General features: G+C 30.8%; 1 protein-coding gene across 8 annotated transcripts in view; it reads right to left on the bottom strand.

Moving 5' to 3' along the window:
- LOC109533899 (disks large 1 tumor suppressor protein) overlaps positions 1–13756 on the bottom strand; it is a 476297-nt gene that overhangs the window by 148645 nt on the left and 313896 nt on the right. For 5 of the 8 annotated variants that reach the window (XM_048670186.1, XM_048670185.1, XM_048670184.1 and 2 more), the window contains one exon: positions 237–312. In XM_048670186.1, the coding sequence (XP_048526143.1) occupies positions 237–312 (76 nt within the window). Of the gene's footprint in view, positions 1–236; positions 313–7895; positions 7920–13756 lie in introns of those variants that run through there. The other 3 variants (XM_048670191.1, XM_048670183.1, XM_048670192.1) reach the window with 3 other exon arrangements.

Below are 13756 nucleotides of genomic sequence, written 5' to 3'. Positions count from 1 at the left end.
TAGTTCAAAAACTATTTGAATCCTGCCAAATGTCAACTTTAACTGTTGATAATTACTTAAAAGGCTTTCATCAACTTTAATTTAATCAGAAACCGAGTTTTTTAATAAACAAACGTAACGAAGGTCCACAAGCACTTAAAGAAACGGAAGCAAATTAAAGTGAACTTTTTACTTCTACAACGTGGTTACAAGTTTAGCTAGAGTTTTTTTTGGCTGAATTTGCATGCTCTACTTACTAGTTGGTATTCATAGGAGACATTTTCTCGGCTACTTTCATGTCCTCCGATGGTCGTGATTAACGCGCTACCTGTCTGAAAAGAAAGATAGCGCATATTACAAATACTTTCAAGACAGTAACTTGAATTTAAAGTTTTATGTGAATATATCATCGAATATGATACTTCGGTGTTCTTAAGACTTGCATACATTGCAGAAATAAATTAAAGTCAACGCTAATTTGCAAAGCAGTATTTTTCTTCTCTTGTCCTAAGATTAATATTTTTAACTTATTTTTTTGTATAAATCAAACAATCCCATTAAACTATTTTATCCACAGGCACGGTAGCTTAAGTGATATATCGTGCATCGTTATGATATGCACTTTCTAGAGTATAAAGCTATAGCTCTATAGACTATAAGTTCTGTATTAGTTGTGTAATTACTGGACTTTCCAATTTTTCTAACATGCCTACCAAACACATAAATAAATATAAAGGAATCAAATAAATGAAATAATTTTAATACTTAGATGTTCGCTATACTTTCAAAAGGAAATAATGTACTCAAATACCTACAAGCAATAAAGTGGGATGTGAAATTAGGTAAAGATGGATTAAATCCTGAAAATGTTGACGTATCAGAAGGTCAGGTGCTAATACCTTGAACCTTATATTATGTGTAAAGCCCCTAAGATTATACAGTATCCCAAGCTTCGAAGTTGCTAACGGTTAAGTTTATAATATATCAGAGCTATTAAGATGCCAGGTCAGGTTTAGCCGTAGACCCCAGCTCGATGGGATGAAATGCTACTTAAATGAACTTTACTACTTCAAACTGACCTATATTTTCAACTCTAGAAAGGTTCAGTTCGATTATCCGGTTTAGAAAGTTTTGTCAAAGACTGATAATTATGTCTGAAATACAAAGTGCACTGCATACTCTACTTGAAAAGGTTCGTGTGAAATTGCAAGTGCAAACCGAAACTTTAATAAACTAAAAAATGAACGGAATTATTATACATGCTTCTTAAATAGCGTCAGATTATTTAAACACGATTCAATCAAACAGCCTGAGTTTCTACTAATATGGGAAATGACCTTTCCAAAATATCCTAACGGTTATAAATAATAATTACTGTACTAACTTCGCGGAAATAGCAAATCGCAGTTATTTTCAAATCTCACCGAACTTGAAGTCTACATGCATTTGAAATGTGAGTTGCTGCTTACTGCAGCTTACGTGAGGCCACATTTAATTTCATAGTTTTGCTTTTAATAAAATCGTACTTTATCACCCCGGGAAACTTTTGCTCCCTCGATAATTAATTCCTTTAATTTTAATGGATATTTTTAAAGTCTTAAATCGGTATTTACACAGGCCTTTTAAGTAGGACAATAAAGCTAAATTATTACTGTTCCACAAAAGTTGTATAGTTAATTATATATGCAATTATAAACCAGGTACGTTTTAATTTCAATTTTCATTCTGTGCCTTTGGGATATTCATAAAATTAAGTTTTATAGATTTAAAGTCAGCTAGTCCGTAGCCTGTACACTAGGGTGGCCCTTAATTTTGAACTATCAAATTTTTAGGGTCTCACCCCCAGATCGGTTCTGGTTCTCAGTTCTGCCGATTGCAAAATTATTTGCTAACTTTAGAACAGCAATATAAATAAAAAATGGACATAAATAATTATTTATATTATTATATTTGTAGCGACGTATGCTTCTTACAATCTGGATAGTCTTAACGATAATCAAAGAGGTGTGAATCCTCTTCAAAAGAAACTGTTTTTGACTTTCAATGTTTGTTATAACAAAATTATACTCTTACATTAACACTCTAATAATAATTGAGGATTGAGTCACGCGTTTGTTGCTTTATCGTTTTATTTCAATTTTTATCGTGTTCGTTTGAGCCTTGATTTTGAAAAGTTTTCTTTCGGGCTTAATTTGGAGCATGTTTCAAAATAGAATTGTTTGATTTGGTCCTCGGGCAAAAAACGGCGGTGGTAAAAACAACTGTAGAGTGGTGACCTGTAAAATCGTGTTGCATGTTGTAATATTTGACTGTTGAATTGGAAGCACTAATTTTGAAGATTCAGAAACTACTCAAATATTCAGAATTAATATCTAACGTGAAATAGTGTCATACGAAGATGACATTCTTAGTGCTTAGTCATATGAGTATAAGGTTTCAGTTCCTTCCAACTTACTAGATTAGAAATAATTAAATTATGTTTTAAACGAACTCAACTATATACTTTGCTCTTAACTTTAATACGATTGACAGAGTTTTCCAGAAGCTGGTTAAATTTACAAAGAACAGCTACTTTTCAGCAGTTTCTAACACTCGTATTTTCGATCATTTCCAATCCACTTTTATCTTAAATTTATTCCTTTTGCAGCTAATAGATTTCTTTAATATATTAGCTGCGCTGTAAACTGATAGCTTTGTAAGCAGGAAAGCTGACACCTAAATCAAACGGATCAACCTGAGGCAAAACTTAATTTATTGTTATCCTATTCAGCTGTTTTCGATAACCTATGCACTGAGTAGATTTTATAGTAGCTCGGTACCAAAGGCCATTTAAAGTGGATTTCCTGAAAACACATTCAATATCAGAACTTTCCTAGTGCACATGAGTTTCCTGAAAGTGGTTGCGACGCCGAAAGTTATTTAGATTGATCGCAAATTGAATCTTATCTCTGAGTCTCAGGTGTAGCTACCAACCGCGATTGTTTGCTCTATGTGTGTGCTTTTTCAATATAGCGAATATTTATAATCCATATGCTATTTCCATATCTATTTGAACTTTATATTTGGTTTTACCTATTTTCTGATACGTATATTTTGCTCGAATATTATTAACATTTTAGGATAATATTATATTATTAGTAATTTGTCATATGGGAGTAAAATGGGGGCACTATGTATGTGCACTTTAGAATTCCAACACGGACCTTAACTTCTTCAACCAATAATTAAATTACATAGAGTGTTTGAGTTAGTTTGGTAAAGTCAGCCGATGCTTGCTTCATACAATCTAAATTGGTTGGAAATGTTGTGGACCAATGTAGACATAACAAAATGAACAATACTACTACTACCACTAGTAGTTTAGAGCGAAAGTTATAAGATGCCGGTTATTAATTCGGACTACATGAAGCAATTAAACAAAATTTCAACGCAAAAACATGCAAAACACGAAATAATAACTTGAAGCTTAACTTTAATTTGACAATAAAGGAAAATTTATTTCTCGGTTAACTTAAAATTTCCAAATAATGGCAGCTGATAGCTTGTCTTAAATCCAACAAAAAAACTTTGCTGCTTTAAGGTACACGTTGAAGTAAACTGCAAAACTAAAATGCAGGAAGCGTCTCAAACCAAATTATTCTATACTGTGTTGGTTAGGAATTAACAAAAATTGTATTATCTTTTAATGCCATCAGGCGTTTTTTTGTTGTTTTATCAGTTAGTACATAGGTACCTAATACTGGATATTTTTGAATGGATTTTTTCAAAATCGTTCGAAAATTAAATTTATAGGTTCCAACGAAATGACTAGGAGTTTGCCCGTTATGACACTCATGAAATAATCTTGATAATGATTTTTACAAAAATCTTGGCAAGAAAATAGATTTTCCAGCATTTAATTTGAAAAAATCTCTTGGAATGACTGGAAAATCTTATAATCCCATGGAAGATGTGTCATGAAATCACCAAATATGTTTAGAGTCACTTAGGAAAGATAATTATTAAGTTAAAGTGCATTACTCTCTACTACACGCTTAGAATTGAGCAATTAAAAATGAAATAGTTTTTTTAACAAAAATCTAAATTTATTATTCTGATAAATTTCCCCTGTAAAACTACGCACCAAAAATAGGGGTGAAATCTATGGATACAAATATCTGATAAACTTAAGGTAACCAAGTTCCGCAAGCCTCCATTTTTCCAAGTAGAAAAATAATCCTTTTTTTTTAATTTATCACATTTATTTTTTGAACTTTATTATTAACTTTTTGAATTAGTAGTCAATTCAACAAGTGCCTTTATTTTATTACCATATCAAGCTTCAATTTAAGCGTCTTACACTTAAATAGAGAGTATGCCTAGCTCCTGTCGTGGTGTTTTTTAAAATATTCTTTAAAAATTGTGTAGATGTATCACATATTGTGACGAATTTGGAAAGCTAATAATCAAAGTCATTCAATCCATCGAAAATATTTTACTCAGGTTATTTGCTGTTTGCGTCCCTAAGATACTCAAGATTAAATTTATAAAAATAATAAAAAAATGTTTTTAAAATATTAAACAATATTGCGTTTGTTCTTTGTCTCTCCGGTTTTATTTAACTTTTGTAATTTGTGCATGTTATTTTGGGACCAGAGAGATATTAGACGAAGAAGGAAGAAAATTGTAATTTTTTAACTCTAATATTTTTGCAAAAGTTGTTGATTTTATTGGTTTGTCTATTTTTTCCTTTATTTATTTCCTTCCTCTCTTCTCTTATTCATCAACTACTATAATTTACTTTTCTTAAGTCTGAAATAGTTCTGTCTCTCTTCAATAATCCTAGCGATGGCTTAACCATAGCCGAAATGTACTCCCAGAAAAAATAATGTTTTATTCCGCAATCTATTAACCGCTAAACCTTACATTAATTATATAATTATTTTTTTTCCTGGGCTCCAGTCACTGTGTGAAATATTTTTTTTTGTATATCGTTTATTTCGTTACGTTTCGGCGAGACAGCAGCGCCATCGTCAGATTTTAAATTTCATTCAAATTACAAACACCAATTTATAATTGAAATATGTTGTACAAAAAATATAATTTTAGTTATATAGTTGTAAACATATTGTTCATCTTTCCTCAGTGAACGGACAAAAAAATAATTATGACCAGAAAATTTCATACGAAAATATAAAGTTGTAACGCTCATAAATTTATTAGTGCTGTGAGATGAAAATTTAATAAATATTTTCATTGTTGCCAGGAAGTATAAAGCTTGTAAATAGAAGGAATGAGACAAGAATTATGTATAGGGGCACTTTGATTAATTTTCACATTCTTACCCCAAAGTAGGAAGCTACTCATACACAAGGAATGATGTGGGCTTTGACAGTGGAGAAGATGTTCTTACAGTCCATTGTGAGGAAATTTGAAGACATTTACAGTTTTGACAATCGTTCTGCAACGTTATGAATTTTGGTACTACCGACTGCAACAGTTAGTCTTGCGAACATTCTTACTGTGGTGTTCAAAAACATTTAAGTATAGTCTAATTTTCTCGACAAAGTAACTCGATATCGTGGAAATCGTTGTTATTATCACTCATAAGAACTCGCGTATAATGCAAGGGTTTTAATTTATTTCAATTCCGAAGCAATAACAGACTGTTACATTGAAACTGAGTTTGAATCTAGATACATAGCGCAATTGGATGTTACACCCAAATAACTATACTAAAATTGCATAAGTTGCATGGATAGCGTAATTCAAGTTTAATGAACAACGTTTAACTCAAAATAGTTTATAACGTTTTAGCATCCTCCTCAATCTTGCTTAAAACATTTGCAAGATTTTATCACTCTGTTATTATTTGTAAACAAAATTTTCTTTTGCCAACTAAGTAATATATGCGCGTCATCTACAGCCATATTAGAAAAGCAATTTGAATTTTTGACGCATTTCAAGAACCTCCATTACAAATATTTAACCAAAAACAAAATAATTACAGTAAGTAAAACATTTCTTCCATAGAGGTTACTACTGTTTGTGACTATGTTCTAAATGCTCAAAATTACTCTGATATAGAGCAACCGTAAATAACAGCTTATTATTATATATTATCTATAATATTGTATAACCCTGATGAAAAAAAATTGCTGAAGTTGAGTGTTCTTAAGAGACAGACATAAGAGACAGGGGATTAATATAAAAAGCGTTACTATCTATAACACTCTTATGAAGCGATACTGACTGATTACAAGTTCGGATATGGTCAGCAAAATCATTTGTTATCTGGACTCAGGAATGAGGTCTAGATGAGAAGATGAGGATCAAACAGTACGAAGCATTTCACGTACTATATTTTTTTTAGTAATATTTATTTTAAACTATAACGTACTTTAGTACGTTATAGTTTAAAACTGAAATGCGGAAATGTTTATTAACTTTATTAGAACTAAAATACGAAACTAAATAGATATAAATAACATCATGGATATTTGACAGGATAAATAGAAAGATATAAAAAAATATTTGCAACGGTTTTATCTGTAGCAGTATAAAATACACGGCTCTTTGATAGTCAGCAATGTATCTAATATCTATATTAATGAGACATTAAAATTTATTAAAATTAAAAAGCTTGATTTATTAGAAGCAATTTTCTTAATCTATCTATGTTTTCAGAATAGTATTATAGATAATTAAAACCGAACAACGAATGAAGTCGTTCCATTAAACTTTTGAAATATAAGTTTTATTAGAATTTCTTAGTAAAACAATAATAAAATTTTGTCAACAAGTTTAGGGTTTACCTTCGCAGAGATACGTCCGTTGATATAGATTATGGGACACTTCACAACACGCTTCAATAACGGGAGGTTCAAAATGAAGGATAAGGAAAAACGCATTTTCAAGAAATCCGTATATTTTTTATTTATATAGTTTCCCTTTAATTAATTTTCAAATACTTTGGTTTTCCCGAACTTCGTGTACGAAAGCGGATGCTCCTAATTTGGAAGTAAGTTACTACTAAGACTTAATTAAAGTTGCACGAAAAATTGTTCTTAAAGACTGCCTTTATACTAAATTCGAGAATTTTTTCGGTTACTAGTTTGAAACTCTATGTTCGGCTGGGTTTTGCCTAGCGCTTAGAAATGCCTAAGGTCACAATTATTAAATAAAATGAATTCTTAAAAAAATGCTGAATGTCACTTATAAGTTCTAAATGAAACTAACAAACTTTCAACTAATTGAAAAGTTGGTTGTTTTCTATATTCCGTTCCAAATAATTTTAAAAGTCAGAATAACCAGACAAAAAATGTAAAAAGCATACTATATATAATATTGGACTTGCACGAAGATACGATTTAAAGTTAAGTCCAAAAAACAAACAACTGATGCGAAATATTGTATATTTAAAAAAATATATATTCTGTTATGGATACTTTGATTCTGAATCTTGAATTTTATGTAAGTGTGAAATTCGTAATTTTTCTAAGATTTTAATCATAACTTTACCGCCAATGAAATAGTTATATCAATTTTGATATTTTATCAAATTCGTTTTAGTGGGTTCGCTAAAATTGAGTCTACTTTAGTTGCCCGCCAAAGTGTTGAACGGTTTGAAGTGTTTGGATTACGTAGGTGGCACTATATATAAGAAAAACACTAACCAGTAGAAGTATTTGCTAATTTATCTTAACCGGTAAATGTGGTTAACTCAATGGCAGATGAATCATATGCCCAAATAAATCAAATGTTTTTAAGCGTATTCGAAAGCCAAGTCCGCCTACTTTAAAGTTTGTTCACAACTGATTAAGCTGGAAAAAAACTTATTTAATAATGTTAGTGTCCAAATTACATGTAAAATATTTTTTGGGTTATTCATTGTATAAATTGACTAGGAAAATACAAAATATTGCAGTAAAACTTACTGTTTTCATTCCGGTAATGGTCGGTATCACTACTAAAATAATTGGTAGTGAAATGACTAATCTTATCAAAGTAATCCCTTAACCCTAATATCAGCGAAGTCTATATAGCTCAGCTGACTAGATTCGTTATTTATGTTTGCAATGTAGATTATGTTCGCCTTTCTTTCTATATATAGCTACATACTTCTTCCCACACAAAATAAAAATACGTCACCGCTTATTACATAATTACAATTATTATTTTATTCGATAATGACCTTTCAACAAAACATATCCAGAAAATACTCTCAACAGTGAGTCTTTTACTAATAAGCTTGCTATAATATTTATAAAAAATAAGGAGCTTTACATTAAATAAGGCCAAATTAAAATCAAATCCTGGGTTCTTCAGTCATTTATTGTCTATTTATCAATTAAAAAAACGTGTATGTATGTATTTTCTATACATGCCAAGGCGTAAAGTAGCAACAACGCTACACATTGAAACTGATGATGGTGGAAAACACCGAAACGTTTTTTTAATTGATAAATAGACAATAAATGACTGAAGAACCCAGGATTTGATTTTAATTTGGAATTGAAACACAGTCAGGAAAGTACGTACAATTAAATAAGGCGACATAAACACCAGGATTTGTTTTGCTGTCTAGAACTTTTAGATAATTTATGTAAAAATGCCTCTCTAAAAGTAATTAGTGAGATAAATTATGTACTTGTCAATAAGTGAGTTTTATTGGCTGTTAAAGCTAAAGAACGTTGTCCCTTAACAACTATTACTAGCTTTCAAGTTCAGATATAACTGTGGCACTCATTAATTCAATTACAGCGCCTTTCAGTTACTTTAGTAACTTTTCCTTTTCAGTAGAATCAATATCAATATTCTTGAAATAAAGGAGTTTACGTTTACTGGTTCCACAATTCGATGTGACTTGTTGCATTTTCGATAATCGCATATATCTTGAGTTTTGGAAAGTATAAATGGAGACACGCCAAATACGAACATTTACAGGTTTACCAATAAACATCTGACCGCATGCACTGCTTTTGTTGTGTCTCTCATACAAAAAATAACAGAAAAATACTTTTTGCTAACAGAAAATTTGCACAAATTTAAGCAATCTTTGCAATATTTTATTTGAAATATTTAGCAATACTAGTAGAATTATTATTAATCTATCTGAAAATATTGCTTAAAAGGTAAGCGCTAATTACATATTCAAAAGCGGATAGTTCCAGCAAATAAACTCCGAATTTGCTTTGAACAATTTCCTCGTACTGTCAAATTAAGGCTCACAATTCCCTTAAAATGTATAACGTCAAATTTCAATTACCCTGGTGACGAACACTATTTCAGATGTTTTCTTGTGCGAAGATTTTGATAATAGTGAGTGTACGTCTTTCAGTTTTAGGCATGATAAATTAAGGAGGACTTAATTTGAGGAGACTGCAAAAATCGTCAAGTCAAGTCAAAGAAACGGTACTCCCTGCTTGAGTGTTTCTAATAGCACAGATATTTTTTAAATAAGTTTACAGCCTAAATGTAATAAAACTGGAAATTGTGCCATTTGATCTGATTACCCATTGCGGCCTGAAGCGGAACATGATCAGACTAATAAATGATGCCCCATTTAAAACTGTGTCAAGACCAAATTTAATAATGCAAGCAGGCAGCATTAGTACCATGTGTAAATCGATTTCTTTACAGACCTCCAATAGAATACTAATGTGAGTGTGCTCAATAGCTACCTATGAATGAATTAAGAATAAATCGACTACGAAAATGATTCATAATAAAAGAAAGCCATCAATATGAACTACTCGCCTCATTACGAAAATATAATGACCTAAGCATATGCTTTAGGATGCACTTTTAGAGTGCTCCGAATTGTAAATAATTTCCACCGTTTCTTTGATATAGCTGACTGCATTTCCTAACCGGAGGTTAAAGTGAAATTAGAGAATAAGTTAATTTCAAATTTTTATACTATGGCAACAATTGTCTTCTGTCCTGTACAGGGTGGTTTAACAGTGCACTGAGAAATTCAACAGGTGATTGCTAACATTATTATAAAATAAAATGTTCTATTAAATGATGGGCGTTAAGGGTTCTATCAAAGGTTAAACTTAATTTTTTAATGTATTATTATAATTAATTAATAATATTACTATTTTCAGTTTTAATACCTACACATTAAAATCAATTACAGTTTCAAAATTTGTATTAAAATAACTGCTTTCCGGTTTCTAAAACGTGCGTTGAAAGAGTGAAATTACTTTTTTGTTTGTCAATGGCGCACCTTTTTTCTTTAAAAATATTGATTGTTATACCGGCCATTGGTGGAGCAAAAAAATGTATGACATAAAGTGATTCTATGGATATTGAAATCTGAAAAATTTTGCTTAGGTAATTATTAATAAATTTTTATGTTTTTTAATAAAAGCTGAATGTTTGCAATAATCCCATTTTTGCGCCTCCCAAGAAATTTTCATCCTAAAATAATGAATAATGCCGCTGTGATACCTATTACGTGACCAGTCGTGGGATGAGGTAATAGAAACAACTTCTTCTATCGATGTCTGAATTAGTTCTCCCTATTTAATATCTGACCTTTAGCAGGTGCGACAGCACAACCTGCCTTAGTGGGTCCACGCTGACATCATTAGTCAATTAATGCCGCTATTCACAACAACCCTAACCCTGATATACAGTGTGATATTATTATATCACACAGCAATCACCTTCTAAAGTTTGTCAGACTGTTTTTGAATCACTCTGTATAAATGAATATAGAAAACCTCAAATATTTTATTCAACAAATGAGCCAAATTTAATTAATTGCAATGTTTTACTAGCTTAAAAACGAAATAGATGCGGATAATTCGATATTTTAATATTTATCAAGCCATTCTCTATTGTCATGGATGTCGTGGGTAATTCAATAAAATAAATATACCAAAAGTAAATTGATACCATCTAATTATTTTTTAGTGTCAGTATATTTAATAAGATTTATGTACCTTTAATATTTTTCACCTTTGTTAAGTTTTTATTGACAGCATTGACCAGCACTTTTTATTATTTTATATTTAAACTCAAAATGCAATCAAAACAACAATAAAATCAGATATTTGGTAATTTCCTTGAACGCGACACAGGGGTTTTGTGGACGAGGATAAGAATTTAACTCATATTTCTTGCATCATTTTAAATTTGATTAATTTATTTTAAATTAAGGCGGCCACATCCCGCGTAGACCATATGCAGATTTTCATATTATACCTAGGTGCCTATAAAAAATCAAGTAGATTTACGTTCCAAATTTAACAATACGCCCTTTCGATTGTGACCATCACAGAGGCTTCCACCTTTGGGGCTATAATAAAAGTTCAAATATCTTKAAAATGAGATATTGCCGAGTTYCCCTTATTTTTTGAGTCGTGGTTTTCTCTGGAGGCTTCGCAGACAAGGCAACTTTCATGAAAATGCCAATTATTCTGTCATTTTGATTTCCCAKTGATTTTACCGCACGCTTTCCAACGCTTTTAAATTTGCAATTTCCTAAAAAATTGTAGCTTATTGTTCACACTTGAAAATCCAGTCCTAAGACATGTTTCTCACTGAGACAAAGAGCAGTTATTAAATTGAAACAACTCAAGAAGCAAATTGGTGCATAGCTTAATGTAAAATTAATCAGCTTCACACAATAATGGGTACGTTATAATTATTACATATAGGCAATTGTAATCCAAAACATCAAGCATCTGGAGGAACAAATCACTTAATTTCCCTTGTGGAAATAGTTTTAGAACAAACATGACTTCTGAATTAGCTCAGTCGGTTTTGCTTCAAATGTTAGTGAAGTGGTACAATTACGTATACTTAGTACATATTACTATATTGGAAATGCAGCACTGATAATTGCGCTTGCCAAAATTCCTTGTTATAGTTAACTCAAATATATATTTGTACAAGTATATACTATGTGTTTGAATGTACTTTTTTATGTGACTGGGTAATCATTTGACATGAGCAGTTCAAGATTATTTATTAAGGTATGATTCCAACGTACAAAATATCTCTTTTTGCACTTCTCTGGTTGAAATAACCAATATTCAGACAATGGTAATACAACACATACCCTCTTAAAGGACACCTTTGTTTTGTGAAGGGAATGAATGTACCAAGCAATCACAGAATGTTCAGAACTAGGAACAGATGAAAAATGTAAATCAATTAACTTATTTTTAAATATTCTAACTGCAATTCCTTCTTCTTAAACCACGAACTGATTTCTTTTATGTATTACCATATTGCATAACCATAGTGCATGTAGGCAATTATATTTCGCAAATTTTGAGTCTGTGTTAAAATACGGAATTTTCTGGGGTAAAAGTGGTCAGATGAAGAACATTTTTGTCACACAACAGCGAGTTATCAGAATAATAAATAAGATGGGATACCGCGAGACATGCAGATCAGCTTTAAAAAAAATGGGAATTCTTCCAAACAAACCCTTATTAAATCTTGCAGCAAAAAATAACATGAGGACATTAAATGTAAACTACCTACAACATGGGCTAGCATTAACTGAAACTTGTCCAGACTACATGTGCATAAAAGTGTTCAATGCACTACCAGTTAGATTTAAATTACTAAAATATGAGAAACTGTTTGCACCGGAAATCAAAGGCAATACTATAGTAATGAACTGTGATTTAGTTGATTGTAATTGTAGAGTAATTGTTGGATTGCGAATTGTCTTAAGTGAATCTTATAGTTCTAAATTGAATGTTGTATATACGGTATATGCGATCATAAGTGTTGAAATAAAGATTGTTATTATTATTATTGCGGTCTAAAGCTTTTGTGACTTATACTGACTTGAAACTTGACTGAATATTCCAGTCTATTGGCTCTTATAATTCGTGCCATTAAGTGAATGTAATATTTGAGTACTAAAATTGCACTTGTCCGAAACTTAACACCAATGCGAAAGATAATTAAAAGAATAAGCAACGCATAGTGTTGACAATTAAATTTGCTCATTAACATTTAGTATTTAACTAACAATAATTACATACTGTTTAAAAAGTGTTAGCCAAATGTAAAGACATTTCCAGGATATTATTTTATTTCAGTGTTAAATATTAATCTAATAAAAAAATCTGCTACCACAGCAGTCATATAACAATGTTCTCCGATAAATCATACCATATGAAAAGTGAATATATGGCGGTATTCCGGTAACTATACCTCGAGAGTTATGTCGCGTACTCTCATTTACGGCTATATTATATATGGAGAATTACGAGTAACTTTTTTGTTGCTGGTGATGTTTCATCTTCCATCTTTCTTGGCCCAGAACCACCAAGTTAATCAAACAGCCAATCAGAGGAGACGATCACCTCACTTTAAAATCGGTACCTCCTAGTTTATAATTCGGGTACCGGTAGCCAAATGGTTTACTTTAGAATAATTATTTTTAGTTCAATTAATAATTTTATAACATTGTTTATCACCTGAAACTCAGATATCCATAAATTGATAAGATTACGTTGATTTTTTCACACTGATATGTAGTCATTTTGAAAACTTACGAAATCATTTTGCAATAATAAAAATTTTTAATTCATCAAATTTAAATTAGTTTAAAATATTTTTTTAAAAGATCAATAAATAATTTAATATAATACCACATTGGAGGTTTGAGTGAGTGAAATATCCAATAAAACTATTCTAAACATATATTTTGCGTGGAAACAAATATCGAACTAAAATCAAATTGAAAATTATATAAACAGTCAACAGCAATGGAAAATAACAATTCGATTCATCCAGAATAAACATTTATAAATCATAT

This window comes from Dendroctonus ponderosae, unplaced genomic scaffold (assembly GCF_020466585.1).
Source record: "Dendroctonus ponderosae isolate FM_Combo_2020 unplaced genomic scaffold, Dpon_F_20191213v2 Dpon_F_20191213_1, whole genome shotgun sequence".
Classification (NCBI taxonomy): Eukaryota; Metazoa; Arthropoda; class Insecta; order Coleoptera; family Curculionidae; genus Dendroctonus; species Dendroctonus ponderosae.
The sequence above is the reverse complement of the archived record's forward strand: the minus strand, read 5'-3'. Positions and strand labels throughout refer to the sequence as shown.